The sequence below is a fragment of the Mixophyes fleayi genome, chromosome 8 (assembly GCF_038048845.1).
Source record: "Mixophyes fleayi isolate aMixFle1 chromosome 8, aMixFle1.hap1, whole genome shotgun sequence".
Classification (NCBI taxonomy): Eukaryota; Metazoa; Chordata; class Amphibia; order Anura; family Limnodynastidae; genus Mixophyes; species Mixophyes fleayi.
In genome coordinates this window covers 101,543,236-101,564,473 of record NC_134409.1, presented here as the reverse complement: position 1 = coordinate 101,564,473, position 21,238 = coordinate 101,543,236, and the positions used below count along the sequence as shown (strand labels likewise).

The 21,238-nt window shown below is 38.5% G+C and overlaps 1 protein-coding gene across 1 annotated transcript in view; it reads left to right on the top strand.

Moving 5' to 3' along the window:
* The window catches only part of CACNA1I (calcium voltage-gated channel subunit alpha1 I), a 565,240-nt gene extending 557,383 nt beyond the window's left edge, over window positions 1-7,857 (top strand). Inside the window, exons 35-37 of the mRNA XM_075183011.1 lie at window positions 397-571; window positions 3,343-3,539; window positions 4,357-7,857. Of these exons, the coding sequence (XP_075039112.1) occupies window positions 397-571; window positions 3,343-3,539; window positions 4,357-5,040 (1,056 nt within the window). The 3' untranslated portion in view covers window positions 5,041-7,857. The remainder of the gene's footprint in view (window positions 1-396; window positions 572-3,342; window positions 3,540-4,356) is intronic.
* The last annotated feature ends 13,381 nt before the right edge of the window (window positions 7,858-21,238 follow it).

The window sequence follows — 21,238 nt, the reverse complement described above, 5'->3', positions numbered from 1 at the left end:
TGTCTTTAAGGGCAAAACTTGCCCTTAAAGATATTGCTGTTTTAAATTTGCCCTGCAAAGTTGCCGACTATCATTGAGTTGCAGAAAGTGCAGCATAATACATTTTACCCCTTGTCTTCATTTTGTAGGACTGCCATTCATGCAAACTTGATATCAAAACAATTTTTCAGGGCAAGTTCTGAACGTGCATTTTAAGTATAAAAGCAAGCTTAATATCCAAAAAGAGAAATAGAAATCCCAATATGGGATTTTGAGTGTATAAAAAATACTGCCTCTTCTTATAATGTTTTCTTACCTTGTTGCGCTAATGATTAATTAGTGGCTTCTGGTTATGTCTTGGAAATGATTTTTCATCATGAACCAATGCTGGTTTTCACTATTGTATTTTATTAACAGGATGGAGAAGACAGTCCGGACTCTTTGGGCATTGGAGTATTTGGGGAAAATCTTTTCCCCCTTGCTAGCATCCCTGGTTCCCCTACAGCTGACCGCTACCTGTGTGAGATTGACAAAGTCTCATTAACACCAGCAGAGTCGTGGGATAGTTGGCTGAAAGACGAGAGCAATCGAGGTGAGCAGTGAGTGGCCATTCACGAAAATAGCTCTACGCGTGTTTTTTTCTAAAGCCTTTGTCTGATACGGACTGCTCAATTTCTGGCAAATTGTAGAACGAACACAATCCTTTGTGGAGTGGCACTGACCTTTAGATAACAGTGTTTCTCTACAAATGTAATGTTCTAGCATTTTGTTCACCAAAGAAACAATAACACGTCTTATATGCCTTCATGCTTTTTCTCTAAAGTAATAACCAGCACGACTATTACAACACAATGCTTTATTTGCAGAATAAATTGAATTCTTTGCAAGTCATTTTTTATTTTTTTGGAGATTTTGAACTGCCAAAAGATGTATTCTAAAAAGCTCTAAATCCGGGTTTCTCAACCTCTTTGTATGACGTATGACCTTATAATGTACAAATGTGTACCAAGTATCGCTTAATGTGTGTCTTCTGATGCCTTGTAACCCAGCCAAGCTGTGTTTATTTATTCTAAAGAGTCCAAAATGTGTATAAATATATACTATGATACCCCTTGTATGTTTATATATAATAATACTCCATTTCTTTTATTTTGCATAAGTGTCCTCATTGAAATCCTTTTGGAGTGCAATAATTAGAAAGAGTGGTGAGAGTAAAAAAAAACAAAAAAAAAAAAAACCATTGGTCGCTAAGGTACCACAACTACAATTATTTAACACAAATGATATCTTAATACTAATTTGGCAGTTGGTGCTTAAGTAAAACTGCATTGTGCCATCCTGAGTTATGTACAGCTTATGACATAATCTCTATGTATATCTGTGCATACAGGGCCGGAACTATATGCTGTTTAATAAAAGATACTTTGTAAATATGGGTAGCGCTGCAACCTCCTTAAATCCTTAACTAGCACCAGTACTAGATAGCTGGGGCTGCTTCTGACTATAAGAGGGACATCATGAGCATGAGGTCCCTATGTTATAGTGCAAAGCAGTCCTGGGCTGGTGAGTTCAGGGGCACTGCCTCAATCGTGGCCAGAGTCTAACATGCTTAAAATTACTAGGGCTCTTCCCAGCCCCTTTTGCATATGGGGAATGGGGTAATTAACAAGATTATGACCTCTGGGGATAAATGTATTAAGGGTCGATTTCTGCAAAAAGCAGATATTCAGTGACTTTCCAGGCAAAATTTAAAACGGCAATGTGTTTAAAGGCAAAACTTGCCGTTAAATTTTGCCTGCAAAATACATTTACACCCTGGAGTGGAAACTTTGCCACCTTATAAGGCAAAGGGTCCCTAAGACCATTTCCCATTATAATAAAAGAGCAGAAATAACTAAAACTACTACTTTAAAGTACATTTTAGTTGAATACATGACTCCCATTTGATTTCCAAATCAGAAAAAAATACCCATAAAAAATCCAATGGCTCACTACGAACAACCAGCACTAAGTGGCTCCCAGTATCAGCCAGTCAATCATAAGCGGTAAGTGTGGGAAGCTCCTTGTGATTGACTGGTAGGTAATATGAGTCCTGGCCAGTGGCGGAACTACCATTGGTGCAGCAGGTGCGATGCACCAGGGGCCCATGGAGATAATGGGGCCCACTGCATGGGAAACTAGCAAGCTGTGGGCACCGGTTCCCTGCTCCCTGCTTCCCTGCGCCGGGGCCCACAGATTGCTAGTTCCGCCTCTGGTGCTGGCCATAGTTATTTAGTGGCTGGCAATTGTCGTAAGCAGATGTGTCTATTTACAGAACAGACATCTGATTTCTTCCTACAATACATAAGATAAGTGATGTCCTTTATAAACCATGAGTTTTGAAGACAGTGAACAAGCATCATAAAAACAGAACTTGTATCCTTATTTTTATATTTACTATTATCTGTTTTGATTGAATCAAAGGGTGGTAGTAGTAGGAATACCTACTTTTAGGGGCAGCCATAAACACAGATTTTGTGTTTCTGGCAACTCGTTTAACGACTCCTTAAATGAGAATAAATAAAGACACACATGTTACAAATAATAACAACTTAGTTATAGCCACGTGTTCAATCTATGTTCTGTGAGAGTCCCTGATTACATCTCATAGTAATTCAAGACAGCAATAAAGCCATAGTGATAATTGAAAGTACTCATCAAGATTTGGAAAGAAGACATTATAGCACACTCAAACAATGTGAAAGGATATTTACCTTGTTGATTATACAGAGATGATTGAAGTTGCAGCACAATTCCTTCATTGTGGAGGCACTAGCTGACTTGTAGAGGTGGGAATTTCTGGTGATAAAGTATTTGAGTTTTGTTTTTGCTTCAGTGGAATGCAATGCCACACTGTATTTGTAAATTCGTATTTCATTGACTTTATACTAGTTTATCAATAAACTGGCATAACAATGGCTAATTCATTCTGCTCTGTGGAGTCATTGGAATAGGATTTAGAACACCGCCAAATATTCCCCTTTTAGCCACAAATTGTTGCATGTTTTTCTGGTGGAACTTAGGCTTATGTGTTGCCAAACCTACCCCAACCATAACACAACACAGAATGAATTACCCATAGTTATCACAGCTATAGTCAGCAAAAACAGAACTCGAAGATTGCACCTTTGCAACTTAATAGCTGGGTGAAGGGAAATATTCTGCTGTAATGTAGTGTAAAATTTTGCTGCAACATCACTGATCTCTAAAGTTAACCTTTTATTTAATCATCACTGTTGTTGATGAATATGAATTAAGCTTATGGTGTCAGTAGGAGTAATCACATTTTCTTTACACTTTTTGTCTCCAATCTTGTCCTACCAGTGTCTCCTCTCCCTCTGCCTAAGGATACATTGATTCCCCTTTTGCCAGTCCCTGCAGAGTTCTTCCATCCTTCTATCTCCACCACAGGCAATGACCCAGAAGACCCAGCGCTCCAGAGAAGCCTCCCCAAACTCTCTTCTCCAGAATCTTGGGCCACATTGCGATCCCCAGATGTCAACTGCTCACTACTTAGGCAGGTGAGGTTATGTTAAAAGAAAAGAAAATAACTTTTCTTGGAAAGTGAACTTACATTGTTAAGCAGGTAAGATGATAAAATTACCATCTGTGCACAATGTAAGGTGTGAATTGATTGCATATTTTGCTGTATATGCTTTTGAATTTGGATGACTCTTTATTACAAATAATTGTCACTGAATCAGAACTTTTCCCTTCAGTAGTCAGATGAGTTATGAAGTAAATATGGGAAGAGCATGGTTTTCCAAGGGCAAGATAAAAGGCAATCTACTGATGTTTAAGTAAACAATAGAAGTAATTTACAAAGATCAAAACAGCTGCTCCGAAGTGCGAATGCAACGTTGGACCCACTCAGCACCTCAATTTGCATAAGTGCACCTAGATTTCCTACAGGGTGCCTTTACAGAGGAGCAGAATTTTGCAGAGGGGAGAAATTGAGTGAAGACGTTCTTATAGCAGTCTTCACTTCATTTGTTTAAGCTATCAATAAGGCGAAACAGATCAGATTTTAGGAGAAAAAACTGAAAAGTTTATTTGAATGAAAGGATGGATCTAAAAGGGTAGGAGGTTGTACTTGGACTTATGACATTTACTCTTTTGCACAGTGCACTTCCTAAATATGTTTCCACCTCTCTGCACATTATCTCTAGTGTATTTTGTTGCTGTTCATGTCACATCAATCATTAAAATGTATTCACCTTCAGAGGCTCTGTACATCAGCCCAGAATAGCGCTTGTTTTTTTAACTTTGATTTGAAATTACCCTTTAAAAATAGCTGCATGAAGATATATAAATCATGTTGTATGCTTTTATTTACAGACAACAGAAAGCAATTCATCAATGGAAAGTGGTAGTGCAACCTCTGAGGACAGCTTACAGACCACGCTTGAGGATAGTTTAAATCTAAGTGATTCTCCCCAGTGCACCTTAGACCATCCTGATCTCCGTGTGGCTCCTATATCACATCACACCACCCTTCCTATCTCTTCACTTTCCATGATGCAGAGGAGGAGCAACCGTCCTAGTTTTGCACTTCAGAACGTTCGACGGCACCAGCGGAGTCATAGTAGTGGTGGCAGCACTAGTCCCGCATGTACTCTTCATGACTCCATGGACCCTTCTGATGAAGAAGGGGCTGGAGGAAGCCTGAGAGGAACAAGTGAGCCCTCAGAGACTCTTAGTAGTTTATCTCTGACATCTCTATTTTCACCCCCATCTTCCTTAGCACCACCTGGTGGTGTCATGAAAAAATGCAGCAGCGTAAACAGTCTTTCTGTTGCTCCTTCAAGGGTAAGAGGAGCTAAGCAATTTTACGCAGTTGATCCACAGGGCTTCCTTTCAATGCCATCATGGGTGATGGATTTTTACCAAACTTCTACTCCCTCAGACAACCAACAGAATCGTAGCAGTGCCAGAAAATTACCAGCTGTGGAGAGAGTTATCCCTACAAGTAGAGTCTCAGGAAATGTGGATTGTGGCAATAATAGTCGGAGAAACAGATGAGATTTTGTTTTTCTTTGGGTGGGTGGCAGGTCAGTTTCCTGGAGGATGATTTCTTAACTCAGCAACATGGGCTTATGCTCTCAAACAGACCAGCAGGAAACGCTACATTACCTCACTGTGTGAGCCGGCCAAGCAATGCAACCGGAGAGATGAGAGATAAAGTCGGCTGAGCTCTAGAGCTCTGAAGTAGAAGAACCGCTGTACTGTAACCAGCCTTTGGGGCTATTACACATAGTATATAATATATATATATATTATTTTATTTATATATATTTTATTTTTACTCTTGCTTGGGACTTCCTGAAAGTTTGTATTATAAAAGGTTTCTTTATGTGGCAATACAAATATTTGGTGGAGGAGAGTTAATGACCTTATTTTTGGTAAATCTTTGATGTTATACCTGTGAGTCCCACACATACAACAAACAGATTTCAGTACCTTCTTTAAGGGGAAAAATGACAGACACCCTTCATTTATTTAGGAATCTAACTACTCAAATCATTTAAGAACTATTCTTCCATCTTTGTTTTTCCCACCTACCTCATGATGCTTCTACAGGGCCCAGTTAAATCATTTCAAATGAATTCATGAACTGCATAACACAAATATTCCCAAATGTATGATTTCATTGTGGAAAAAATGGAAAACAATGTGTTGATGCTTCCTTCAAGGGGCTTGTCCACAGCAAGCAGGAACTTGGGTGTTTACAATACAATTGTTAGAACACAAGTTTATATGCATGGAAGCATTAGGTCCTAAAAGGCTGCAAAACTGCAGATCTGCTATGAAAATGCAGCTCATCCTAGCTTAGCCTCTTTTTTTGCGCTTTCATCTAATTATATTAGAGAATGTATGGTCTATGGCAGAGGTGCTCAAATGCAGTCTTCAAGAGCTACCAACAGGTCATGTTTTCAGTATTTCTGCCTGTCGAAATAGGTGGGATATTTACTGAGTCTGAAAAATAGATTATTTTACTTGTGCTTAAAGTAATCCTGAAAACATAAACTGTTGGTAGCTCTTGAGAATTGAGTATCGGCACCTCTGGTGTAGGATGTCATGATGGCAGTGACTGTCAGTGGCATATCCTGGGGGGGGGGGGGCAATTGGGGCAATTGCCACACCTAGCAGGTGCATGCAGCCTGCGGCCGCACACTATGTGCAGGTCCATGATCAATGAGATGCAGACAGAAAATCCTGCCAAGCCGCTCTGATTGTGTTTTATACACTATTAGAGCGGATGGGCAACATGCTCAGCCTGCCTGTCTCTGCCGATACGGACCAATGCATAGTGAGCGGCCGCAGGCAGCCCACTACTGATAGAAGTGACAAAGTGGAGGATATTATATCCCCCACAAAACAATCTAGACCCGCCCTTAGTGACTGTGCACCCATATATGAAAACAACACAATTAAATGAGTTTCAAAGGGTAAAAAAATAGGAAGGGGTTGGAGTCTATTTTCAATAGGATGCCTTTTGCACCATCCAAGCGCAACATATAGTAAGTAGAAAGCACATTTATAAACACATTAAAAGTACAAACAGGATCTATGAAGTAAAGACTGCCATGATGCATTTTTGCTCTCAAGACTTATTTAAGATATGAATGAAGCTTCATTGAGCTGTATTTTCATGTGAAAGTTGAAACTGATGTTGTGCTCCAAAAGTGGAAAGTACTTTTGCAGCCATGAATCTTCCCACCTGGAACCATGCAAAGTGTATTTGCAGGGAATCTCTTTTTAAATATAGAAAGTGGAAGTGCAATTATATCTGTGCACAGCATTCAAATAGGCAAAAGGTCTGGCTACTTGCCTATATATTCGGAGCTAGTCAATTACCCTTTAGGCATTTATTGAATATCGGGGACAAAAATCAAGTGCAGAAGTTACTTTCATTGATGCAACAGTTATTAGTACAAGCTCACAAACATTCACATGGTCCTAAAAACGACATATGCATCTATATATCTTGCTCATCACAAATGTGTGTCTGTTGTGTACACACTGCGAAGGAAGCCAATATTCATGAGAATGTAGCCCCTCAATTCACTAGAAACTAGTTAAATGCACAAAGAACTCACTGATGTCACAAATCACTAGTGAATTAACTGGCTATATTTTCACAAGTTTTGTTTCAGTCCACAAAATGATTCAACCCACTGTTGGTAGGTAAAGGTTCACTTACAAAGAAATGTAATAGCATGATGCATGCAGCAAAAGGGTATTGCAAGTCATTCTATATTACCTTTGTTTAGCCTACTGATAATTAGGTTTCTAAATCCAAATGATGGCTGCTAATTATGACACAAGATTAATTTGCACAACATTGTTAAATATGTAAGAAGATATTTTTATTTATCTAATTTGACAGCGTTGTCTTCTGTCAGGCCAGGATGGACTTTTAAAGAATGGCACTAAAGGAGTAACTCTTTTTGAAGCAAATAACATTTTACATAAATGTGATTCACAGCAGACTTTTGTAGTAGCATTCCAATGAACATTGCTTGTCACTTTAAGGTTGGATGTTGGTGTGGAAGAAGGTGTTAGCACAGTGCAAAAGGTGCACTGAGTTCAGTGGCTAAAGCCAGTCTCTTTGGCAGTCTATTTACGTTTCTATGTCTAGATAAAACATTATTAACCGGGACTCACATTTTCACTCAAGCACATGTTTTAAACTAATGTTCCTGCAGTCGTGTTTGAATGGATGATGAATCCTCACTTGAGAATCTTGAACATTTTGAAAGATGAAGTTCCGTATGCCTAGTCTGTAAACTCTCTGATCCATTACTCAGCGGTTCTTTAATAAAGGGCTTTGAACAACCTGGTTTTCAGATGGTAAATAACTTTCAGCTAACCTTCTCCTCCTTTCCCTCCCCTCACACCGTGGTATGCCCGCTCCCTGCAGAACAAGATAAAAGCATAACCACTGGGAAACATAAACAGCCCTTTCAAAACCTTTGCTTTAAAAAGCAACTTTAAATGACACATTTACCTTGTCTAAAATGAAGGAGAACTTTCACCCAAACATCACTCTTGTGACTCGTGGAGTGCATCATCCATTAGTTCCAATTATACCTTTAACAGAGGAGAAATCAGTGAGGATAAATGTACACTTGCACAATACAGTAAATATAAACCTCAAAGGTTGTATATCATTAATTTTTTGCTTTTTGTTTTAAAAAGAAAAAGTTGAAAGTGTGATAACATGGTAAAACCACCGTACAATTTGAGTTTAATCTATTTTTCACCTCAGAACTGGGCCAACTTAGTATAAATATGTATGAGTTTTGTCTTCTGGAGGGTTCTAGCAGTACAGTATATATATATATATATATATATATAAAATATATGGTAGTATATATAAATTGACAAATATGCATCAAATATCCTGTTTTTTCAATAAGGAGATGATGGTAAATGTATAACTCAGTAAAGGTAAAACCCACCTGGATAATAGGGTCAGCTCATACAAGCAACTTGTTTTGTTTGAAAATGAAACGTGTGTAGAAATAGTTCACTGTGTATGCCCTTCTTCCCCTTCATAAGACCTATTACATACTTAACTATCTTATCTAAAAATAAAGACATGGAGACATATATAAAGTGGCTAAAGAAGGTCACAGTTTAATTAATTAAAATTGGTGGCGGAGAAAGAGCACTGCGGGACAGCTACCAGACTGATACCCAAAACCAAGCGTGGAAATGGTGAACCGCCATGCATCCACTCAAACTGAAAATAGCCCTTAAATGTCTGGCCGGCGCAAACCTGGCGTCAGAGTGACTGCGTCCCCTCTAAACTCACAAGGACCCTCCTCACTGAAGGGCCAAAAGTTATCACTGTTTCGAAGGGGATAGAGACCTGCGGCCAATCACGATAGTACCGTTTGTATCAGCCGCTGATCACAGTGCCTTCCTCCCAACTGTGCCTGCTCTGTGGTGAGGGTAAAATTAGGTTAAAATAGGCACTAACTATCAAACTGGCACCAGGCGTGGATGGGTGGGTGGGTGGGATCTTGCAAAGCAGAATGAGGCAACCAGGAAATGACAAGACCTATAATGAAACAGAAGACCCTCCCATGAGACATTCATTGGTCGGGCCTGCAACCACAGTTAACCCCTTCAAGGTAAGTGTAAGCTCAAATGCAAACACTGTCATTATTTAATGGCGTTCGTCTATAGGGACTCTCTTGTAATTATATGTGCCACATTACTGGAAAATAAAAAGAATATTAGAAGTCACCTGAGATTTTCATGACGTATATAAAAACACCTGACCCGCAGCCTTGAGCTTTTATATGGTCATCTATCTTTTTATATAATTTTCAAATTCAGTTTTTAGTTTCATAAAGAAAACATATAGAAGCTAACCATATGGCAAAGACAGCATAACCAAATCATCTGGAAGGAAGCCAGGTAGAGTGTATGCGGCTACAGTATGGACTGCAATACAATAACCATTAATGTAAATAAACAAGACTAACAAACTTGGAGGTTTTTTCTTATCCCTTGTGCTGTGAGAGGCAATATGGCTCTGGAATGGTAAGAGACTGAGGTCTTGGTGCAGTGATTGTGCAAATAATAGAGAGGACCGGTAACATCTCTGGTGACTGCCACACGGAATTTTGTATGTAGGAATATTAAGAAAAGGGAAGATCAAAGAGCTTGAAAAAGGCTTAAAGGAACATGATGCTAGTAATATATATAGAAAAGCCTGTGTATTCTTGAGCTAAACAATGAACCTGAAATAACTGGTATTAATATAACTAAATCTCTCCAGCAAGTTGTCTACTTTATTATTTAAGTAGGCAAAACGCATCTTTGGTCCCAAAAAAAAGCTCAGAGCAAGTGAATAATACAATTGAAATAACCCACATTACCCACATTGTTACCGAGAATGCTGGTAAATGAGGTCAGACGATGATTGCTATCCGCCTGTGTCTTCCGACACCACTCGCAGGCCCCAGGGATACTGGAATATATCTGGCTGCTCAGCACATGCATCAAACGGATAGATCTTGTTCAATTTGAATACCTTTGTGTGTTTACACTAAATCTCCTTGTTCTGTCAGATTATCCCCTAACCTGTAAAGCTTTAAACTGTCATTGAAAACCCACCTGTTCATAAAAGTCTACCAGTCCTCCACTTAACTATTTCACCATGTAGTATACCTCACCCTCTTCCATCCTCCATCTCTCCCACTCTTGCTTCTTGCCCTCCCCTTACACTGGCTCACCCCCATGTGTCTACTGTTTATCTGCCCCTTTCCCTTTATATTGTAAGCGCTAGTGAGCAGGACCCTCTTCCCTCCTGTTCTCCGTACCTATTACTTTTGCATACCAGCTACACTGTGCACCTCTTCCTTGAGCTATTTGCCCATGACTCCACAGGCTAAAGGAAAAATGACTCTGTAGAGACTGTAAATGAATGGATTAATACACAGGGCAGTGTGTATTAATCAGGTACCACTGGTATTGCAGCTAATTAAATGTCCTGCACTACTCTACAGTTTAACCTGTCTGAGATCCATATAGGACAGTGTCTTAAAGTGGTGCAACTTGGCTTCAGCTGTCTGCAGTGGAGAAGGAAGGAATTACTGCATAACTAAAGTGAAAAGTCTGAATAAGACTGGACAATGTATTTTAACTTTATGCCTCATCTTAGTAAATTTACATTTTAGGATTTAGTTGCTCTTTATGGAAAAATTGACAAAAGGCCTAAAGTCTGAAAAAATATCAATGTATTGCCAATCAATTCCCTCAAAATATATAGACAAAAAAAGTTTAAAATTAGCTTGGATACTGCATTTTGTGTGCACTACATAAGATGCATAACTAAATAGATCTCTTTCCTATTATCATCATCACTAGCTTAGCATACATAAACCCAACTTAGTCCAAATTAACCTAATGTGGAACTGTTGTCGATTTGTGTTTTTATAAGGAAGATTAGATGAGTTTTAAATCAGTTTTAATATTTCTTCCCAAAGTCACGATTCTTGTTGGGCAGAACTTTATTTCCCACAGTCAAAATTGCTGTGGTGTCGCGACTAAGGGTATGAACAGATTTGTTTGTTTGGAAGTATATTATCAAAACTGGAACCTTCTTAGCGGTGAATTGTATTGACTATTCCAAGACAAATCATTAAAAGATCTATTGATTTCACCCTGTAAGAGGTAAGCTTGTTACAGCATATTTGATACTTATCTACCGCACCCACAATAAGCTTACACACAGAGGTGTAGTTGACTCTGATCACAATCCTTGCCTTTGAACAGACAGTATTATTCACTTCCAAAGAGAAGCTAGTCACATTATAAATAAAATATATTGAGGCTCTGCATATAGTATGAGGAACTAGTAGTTTGCTTTCCACCCTCTTTGATGAATAGAAGCAACTCTATAAGACAAGGGGAGACAAAATAGCTATTCATGTTTTGCAATGAATACATCTGGACCAGTTATTGCTAAAGTTTGAATATGTCACGTCACTTCTTGTAATATATTGGCTGCAAGAGAATCCTCTTGAGCAGGCTATAATATTTTTAAATGTATTATTTACTAAGATTTTTTTTCAGAAGACACTTATGAATATACTTGAAGACTGGAAAAACGTCACTTGATCTGTCAAATCTCGATTTCCACTGCGACTCGCAGATGGACGAGTTAGAATTTGGTGTAAACAACATTCCTTGTATCAGCGGTGCAGGCTGGTGGTACTGGTATAACAGTGGGTGAAATGTTTTTTGTCTTTTTTTATACACATTAGGCCCCTTAATACCAATTGAGCATTGATTAAATGCCTCAGCCTACCTGAGTATTGTTGCTGAACCTGTGCTTCCCTTTGTGGTCCACAGTCCACCCATCTTCTAATGGCTACTTCCAGCAGGATAACATGCCATGGCACAAAGCACACGTCATCTGAAGCTGGTTCCATGCACATCACAATGAGTTCAGTGTACTCTAATGGACACCACAGCCACCAAAATTCAGTCCAATAGAGAATATTAGTTGAAATGGATGATACACAGCATGAATGTACAGCCAGCAAATCTGCAGCAACTGAGTGACACCGGGTAATTCACTGATCGCATTAGTTGAACGTCACTCAAACTACCAGTAGGCATTACCATTACGCCGGAAATGACAGCGTCGCCCTCAAGTTGCCGTGGTATCTGTTGTCAGGGCTTAGGCCATCTGGGAAATGAATACCACCGGTTGAACCCATACCACAAAGATTTCAGGCTGTTTTGGGGGCAAATGTGGTCCTACCTAGTACTAAAAAGGTGTACCTTATAAAGTGACCACCAAGTGTAAGTGTATGTACTTGTACTTTACAAACATCTTATGTGTGAAGAAAAGTCATTCATACAAATAGGTAATTTGGTGAGTTTCTATTTCTGAGGTGGAGAATTTCTATTTGTGGTTCAGGGATTCACCATTACCAGACATTCATAATATGAGTTACTGTCTCCAATAAGATAATTTAAAAATAATATTCTGTTGCTGCTCTTAGCAGCAGGATATGTGTTTTAGTCCAGCAGACCTAGATTACATGGATTTGCAAGGAAAATGTATAACAACAGGCTTGTAGTAACAGTGAAGAAGACAGTTGCTAGTGGCAGGCCAGGTCACTTGTGATAAATCAGTCAGGGCTGAAGAGGGATGTCACAACTGTGTGTGGGCCATAAAACGTGTATTTGCAAACTCACTTCATACAGCAGATAAAATGAATTGCAATAATTTGCAAATGATCATACTGTATGATAAACTGGTGGATAAGAATTCCCTTACAACGTTCTGATGAGCTAACACATTATTTCTAGTTGCTCAGGGCATAGAAACGCTACAGAGAGATGATATTTTTGCATCATCTGTCTCCATGAGAGACACTGCTAGTCTGAATAAACACCATTTTCATTGTGCCTTTGACAGAGATTAGTATTTTTACAAATGCAGTACATTTTCCAGTTATGCTTCTACACTTGGCCACTGAAATCTGCAGTAACTATTCTATATATTAACGCGTTCTATTGCTGTCATTTTCTGTGCAATATTTCAAGGCTTTGCCTGGATTGTGGTATATTTAGCTAAGCTTGGTTTTCAGAACAATATTGGTGTTATATAGTTAACTCCACTGTCTGCTGTTGCAGCCTTACAAATGAACAAATAAATACTAAAGCATGCAGTAAAGCTTGGAGGAAGTAGGCAGACATTCAGAGCAAAAACTGTACTGAGTTAAAAGGAAGCCTCAAAGGATTCAAAATGATAAAATCAAAGTGCAAAGTTAAATGAGGGCACAAAGTACAGAGAGACAATAATCTAATAATAAATGGGTCACCAGAGGACGTTCTGCGTAGGATGAAGCAGCAACCAAAGGTCCACATCATTTTCATCATCACCATTTTTCAACTTATTGACTCTGGTTCAGCCTGTGGAAAACGAATACACTCCAATGGTTTGGAGTAAAATTTCACATCTGTAATTTCTTGCATTGTTTAATGTAAATTGATATGTAGCAAGTGAGGAATATAAACTAGGTTTAGAGGAGAATTCCACCAACAAACATTAAAATTGTAGTGAAATTAGATACGTTTAATAAGAAAATTGCACATACCTCATTCTGGCAGGCCTGCAATGCCTCTAATGGTCCAAGCAGGAGATTACATCTTTTTGAAGCTGTTGTCAATGCTCCTCTCTTGTGAACTTCCCATTCATCTGGCAAATTCAATTTTACATATAACCCAAAACTGCATATACTAGACTTGGCAAGAGATATGGCTTTGCATATAGACTTAGCATCAGATATGGTTCTGCAGTTAAAATGGGCACCAGACATGGTTCTACATATAGACATCACCATGACTCTGCATAGGTTATCAGACTTGGCACCAGCTATGTCTATCTATATTACATTTGGCACTAGATATGACTCTGTAAGTTAGACTTGCACCAGATATGGGTAGTTGTAACAAGATATAGCTCAACATAATAAAACTTGGCACCTGATATGGCTCTCTGGTCACAGATAGCCTTGAAACCATATATAGCAGCATAATACACTTGTTAAATTTGTTAAATTTGGCACCAGATATAACTGCATGCAATAAACATTATGAATCTCTGTATTAAACATGGCACCTGATATGGCTCTGCATATTTTACTTGGCACCAGATATAGCTCAGCATTTTATACTTGGTACCAGATAAGGCTTTGTATTTAACACACAACACCACATATGGCGCCGCATATTATACCTGGCAGTAGATATAGCTCATATTCATTGGAAATAGATATGATTCAAAGTATTAGTTAAAAAGTAGGGTATCTGTTCAATAGCTGTTTGTACAATGAGATATGTCCAGTATGGCTAATAATGGGCTATGTTAAATTGACATGAGCTGTTCTGCATTCAATGTGTAGGGGGGATTTCTGCAAGGGCCCCATTTTCTCTAAAACGATTCCTATTGCACAGAATGAAAATACCCAATATTGGGCATATGAATGTCTCTGTGAATATGATAATTTGTTGTTTTTACCTTTTTTATTGCAATAAATGTGTGTGGTTTTCATATATCCGGAGAGTGACCAATTCCTTTTGATTATAGACTCTGCCTTAAAAAATGAAATTAATTATTTTTCTATCTTATATATACTTTGGTGTCTACTAGAAGAGAGTACACTTACTTATTATCAAAGCATTCTATTGCTACTATTGGCCATTCCACATACGTGGTGCCAAGTCTAATATAGAGCTCTTTATTGGTACCTAATCAAATGTGTAGAACTTTTCCTTGTACCAAGTATAGATACTTCCCAATCTTTATAGGCTCTCTCCTCACCTCTGTAGAATAAACCACATCTTCCCATCCACTCAGTCTCTCTCGGTGCACATATCAGCATATTGAATGCTTCTTCCTGCCCTTTACAAAAACCGGAACAGATATTAGGCACCCCTATGCTGTACCTGAATACATTCTGGTGACTGATATACAATAAAGGTCTCAATAGATTTCAAAATCAAATTTTCTTCTAAAATGACATAATTTTGCTTTTTTTCCCTACATTATTATTATTAATCTCAATAACACTAATTTCAAGTCATTTGCAGTCAAAATCAATCTAGGAGCCAGCTCTTAATGTTATGAGACGCAAAATAAGAAAATGAAAATGTGGTAATTAACTCTGCCGCAGTGAATAAGTGAATGTGTACAGGACTATTTTGGTGGTTGTATATATCAGGCCCATTTAATGTTGTACTGTTTTTATTTTGAGGGTTTGCATTAGAGATGTTCACTGACCCCGTGTTCTGGTTTTGGTTTTGGATCTGGATCTGGATTAACTTCTTGTTTTGATTTTGACAAAACTGCCCTTGTGTGTTTTGGATTTGGTTTTATATCCCTATTTTTTATCTAAAATCCCTATTTTTTTCTAAAATGACTTAATTTAGCTTTTTTTCCCTACATTATTATTAATCTCAATAACACTAATTTCAAGTCATTTGCAGTCAATTTTGACCACCCCACAGGTCACAATATTATTTTCATACACTTTCAAACGAAGACTCCAGCGACCTGCTGGATGCTAAGCAACAGAGCAATGACACAAACACACGGCAGTTCCTAGCATATCTAGGAAACATTGCCACACAGCAGTGGCAGAAAAGAAAAGTGGGGCAAGATGTAATTGTCCTTGGATCATGAAATCAGTTATGGTTCCTTGGATAATCGTGGTAATTCTACAACTAATACATGGCGACGAGCGCTGACTCCCCCCGGGATGCATGCTTTTATCACACCCAGACCAATCCACGGTGCCAGACAATTCACTAAAAAGAGCCATTGTAATTCACAGCAAAAAGCAAGTTCATCACTGAGCTTCGAATCAGCCCCAATTCCCAAAAAACTATAATATAGTTAGGTACCTTTGATGTAAAGTGCAGATTACAAACACTTTGTGCAATATTGATGAAACAGCAGTAAAGTAGAAGGTAGTACATATACACATCTATTTAGACATCCATGCCTACATTACTTTTGCAAACAACGTTGTCCTTTGTTAATAAAAGTGTTGTCTTTATACCGTTCAAAAAAATTTAAAATAATCCTCCACCATTTTGGATGTTGATAGTTGATAGTAGGATCAGATAGAGTTACAGCAGAGGTATCACTAATTTTGGTACATTTTTTTACAGTAGACAAGACCGGGTGTCAAAATGTTGTGCTGAGTCATCTACATCATCAATGGGTGTCTAAGATTTTTGCAAAGCACACAACAGTATATAGCACATGTAGGTAACACTGGCACACAGCGGTAGCTGAAAGTAAAAGTGGTGCAAGATGGAATTGTTCTTGGGCCCTCCCACCCACCCTTATTTTGGATCTTAAAAAGGACGTGCACTCTTTAACAAACCAAGCACTTCAGCGACAAGGAGTGCCACTTTTGAGGCTGATGTGCTTGGTTTGTTTGGGCCCCACAAAACAAGCGAACAATGGGCTTAAGGCACCTAAGGTAACAGTGCTGTTAATGAACACTACTATGGCAAGATGTTGTTGTCACCATCCTACTTCTACTTCTAGTAGACACCAAAGTATATATAAATTAGGAAAATATACATTGTACAATGTGACTGCAGATTTAGAAGACCAAAACTGTCAGCCCTATTATTTCTCTTTCAGCAATGACAATTAGCAATGGAGCAATGGACCTTTCCTCTTTGTGCGTTACCTATATAACATCATACAATTTGACTGCAGATATAGACCAATACTGCCAGCCCTATTATTTTTATTTCAGCAATGACAATTAGCAATGGACCTCTCCTCTTTGTGTGTTACCTATATAACACAGTACAATTTGATTGTAGATTTAGAAGACCAAGCCTGCCAGTCCTATTATTTTTATTTCAGCAATGACAATTAACAATGTAGCAATGGAGCTCTCCTCTTTGTATGTTACCTATTTAACAGTACAATGTGACTGCAGATTTAGAAGACCAAAACTGTCAGCCCTATTATTTCACTTTCAGCAATGACAATTAGCAATGGAGCAATGGAGCTCTCCTGATTGTCACTGGAGACTTTGAAGAACACTGCTACCCCTCCTCTTTCTTTTCTACCTATGACGCTGCCCATCTGCACTAGAGACTGCTAAGAACCGTGCTACCCCTTCTGTGTCCCTCTGTGAAATGGCGCTATGTTGCCTTGGAGGGCGCTACTTATAGAATCCAAAACTGGCGAGATCCAACGACGTAAAGATGATGTTGTGACTCATTTTCAATTCCGAGAGCTCGTGAAACTCGGCTCGGCACTCGGATTTGCAAAGTTCAGGTGTGTTCGGTTCTTGGGGAACCGAGTCTGAGCATCTCTAGTTTGTATATTAATAATTTTCTGTTTGCCTATGATAACCTTTGCCTATTATAGTCATTTTTAAAATTTCCATTTATTATTTAATTCAATTATTATTTAAGGATAGGATGCCAGAGGGAGGGGCTTGGTTAGTAAACTGGTGCAGAAATGGAGTATGTGAGGTGGTACAAAAGCAATCTCTAGAGTGAAGAAAATGCAGATCTGGTACTGAGGCTGAGGCACTTTTATATGTTTGCAGGAAACACTAGATAGGAAGGTACTGGTGATTTGATAATACAACCGACATGTGTGAGAAGGTACACCATTAAGTCATATCTTGCACCAGGAAATATCTGCTGCCAGCTATACAAAATTGAGCCAGTGCTAACAGCTAATAGGCTGATGGTATAAAGTTACAACCAACACTAATAAAAGCCACAAATGTCCGATCTTTACAGTTATACTCACAAAACAGGTTTAATTATGCTTAGCTTTAAATATGTTGTTGTAAATCAAATAAAATGTAATAAAATCTCTTTTATATAAGAAAAAAATACTTGAAATACTGTGCTTGAAAACTAAGACCTCAGCCTTGGAGCCAAGGCCTAACAACATTCATGACATTACTAATTATTAATTCCTTTAACTAGTAGAAGAATGCTCCACCAAACAATTACCCAAATGATCATAGCACTTTTCAAAAGTGACGTCACCATTTGTCAAGACCAAATATATCACTGTACTAGGGAGTTAGTGACTGGACAGAAGTTCTGGCTCAACACTGAGATATTAACTTAGAACATAAATAGAAAAAATAACCAAGCACAAAGGGTTACTCATTTCTTTTATTGAAATACATACAGTATTAAGCCGTTTTTTTAACAATTTATTGAACTTCAAAATCTTATTTCCTGAACAAGTCCAATAGGACTCTTAATGAATGAGATAGTCCAAATGTAAATAAAGTAACCCACACTGCAGGTTTCCTTGTATTAGTGGTCCAGCCTGTTCTTGTCTAGTGCTGATTGTCACTTTAGCATGTTGTGGACCCAGCACTGAACCGTCACTGGCGCCAATATATACTTATGCTCAGCTGTGACTCTGATTCCCAGCTGATAGATCTGCCAATGGGCTGAGTGCTTTCATCTCTGCCCTAAGGAATATCATAGAAACACACACCACTTCCTCCTCATTGGTGGACAGAGAAGAAGGGGGCATGTAACAATTTGAAAGCAGACACTGCTTCACTTTCATGATAACATGATTCTGGTGCTGTACTTCCCAGTCACTGATAATCTGAGGTTCCAGTGCTGCTGTGACCTCATCACCAGGTGGCGCACTCCCAGCTTATCAGTTACTTTAGCAGAGGACTGACACATAATACTATTAGATGCAGGGAGGGACACGTGCTCCTCTATCCACCACTTTAATGTATATGGTACGAGAAGCAGCAAGGCATAAAAATGGATGGTGGAGGAAGATGAAAAGTGCTGATTAACAGGGATGTGGGAGTGATGAAGAGAGATCCTGGGGGTGGGACTGATGAACTAGAGGGATGCTGGGGGAGGGGGATGGAATTACAGATGAGAGTGGCGGGACAGTGGTGGGGAAGATTAGTTTCAACCAGCCCTGCCAAACAGATATGATAGGGTAAAGATATATATTTTGCATGGTGACATTTATATCAACATTTTATGAAAGAAGTGTATTTTCTTTTACTGTTCAGCAGTGCTTCTTGTTATATATATGCCACAGGCCTGTAAGAAAGGAATTAGCTATTCAGCTGATATTCTGCAGAGTATGACTGTTGACATTACACATTTATAGAGCAGTGAGCCTAGTTTAGAGATAATCAGGTGGAGGCCATAGGTATGACAAAGTAAAAGTATAAAGTGTGATTTAACTTGCATGGTGAATGTGGATATATTTTCTTTTACAGCTGACTGTGTTTACAGACAGACAGATCAAACAGCACCTGAACAGATCTCCTTCTCTAAGGACCAGGCGGGGATGTCAGCTGTCAATCAAGCTAAGGCTGTAGGAGGAGTCTCAAGTATAAAATCCTGTATTGTGCTACTTTGCGGGGTGATCAATGCCAAACAGTGGCCAGTGACCAAACAGGAAAATTATGTCTAGTCAGTGTTCGGTTGCCCGATGTCAGCCTGACGAGGTGTATGCTGTTTATTGTTATGGAACAATTTCTCACTACCTGTTTTATACAATGTCTGGGGAGTTTTGAGGAGGGGATAGTTGGAGTGGAAGCTGACTGGAGGGAAGCCTAATACTTCTACACCTGTAAGCTTGCTCCTTGCATGCTGGCCTCAGCCGTGCAGAGGTCATGCTGGCGTTTGCAGCAACAACCATGGGGGTTAACTGAGCAGGAGTTCTCCCCAGATGCTATGGCTCCTTGCTAAACCACTTGGGTGATTCCATGTTAGTTTCCGCTTGTTTTACTGGAAACCAGGCCAGGTTGACTAGCGCTGGGGCTGATTGCGGAATTTGGGTGTTGAGGAGTCGCAGAAGTTCGCTCTTCTTTATCAGAGCTGCTCTCCTATACATTTCAATTGCCCTTGCATTTCAATGGGCTTTCTGCAAGCACTGCACATACAGCCCATTGAAATGTGTGGCAAAAGCAGTGATTTGTAGAAACACAAAAATAGTCCCCATTTCCAGTTCATTCGAAATCACCAAAATCACCAAATCACTAAATTTGCTTGAATCAGGATTCAAATCACTATTTACTAGATTAGACAGTTTGTCCAATTAATTTACAATTTTATTATGCCAATTATGAGTGATATAAAACAGTTGGAAAATTACCTTACGACAGCTCAAAAGATTACCTTACATTGTAAGAATCAATGTTTCTATATGATGTTACATGTATGAATAACAAACAGAGGTTGCCTTCATGAGCTTGTAAATGGCAGACAAGGATCAATATAAATATATGTAAGGTCATGCTTTTGTACAATAGAAGCACTCATGGTACTTGCAGATGAAATGGAATTGCACAAGGTTAAGGTTTGAGAGTGCTTGTTAGCATTGAATACCTCAAAAGTGCTCAATGTCAATCTGCTTACTTAAAGACCAATAGGTTTTATAAATATATAAACAGGTGTCTTAATGCTCAAAAAAAAGAATAACTGTATGTTTGTAAACATATGTTTGATTCTACATGCCTGCATGAAAATGTGGCATGGACATCATTTTGTAAAAAAAAAAAGACTATTACAACCTGCAAATGGTCAAATTGTACAATATAAATATTATTAATATTAATAATGATGCATTTAGAGAGCAAAAAAAGTCCTATAATTATACAACTGATTGCCTTTTTTTTTTACTGAAATTACTTTTCTAAGGTACCATATAAAGATGTTTAGGTTCAATTACACACACTTTGTCTGATTGACTTCTGTATGGGTGAATTACTGATTATTATGTTTTGTTGCTAAAGCACATTATACTGAAAGCTCATTTATTTGTATTGTGTTTCTCTAGGTCATGTTAGAAGTACACAAAAGCATTTCCTGATGATATGCATTACACAGAAAGTAAGGAAAAGCACAATCCACATGTGAACAAAGATGTCACTGTCACAATGAATGCGGTACATTGCTACACTGTAGTTTATTTGTAGGTGTCTGTTATTGTTTTATATCTTTTTAATTACACTCCTGAAAAACGTATTAATGGTTGTAAACAGTGAACTTTTTAAAAGGTCATTGAACACAGAATTTTATTCAAGTTATTCCCTACATGATAAATTAAAAATGTATATTTGGGTACATCACTGTAAGGAACCCTTTTTTTGTGGAAACAGAATCGGAACACCTTTACGAAATTATATTT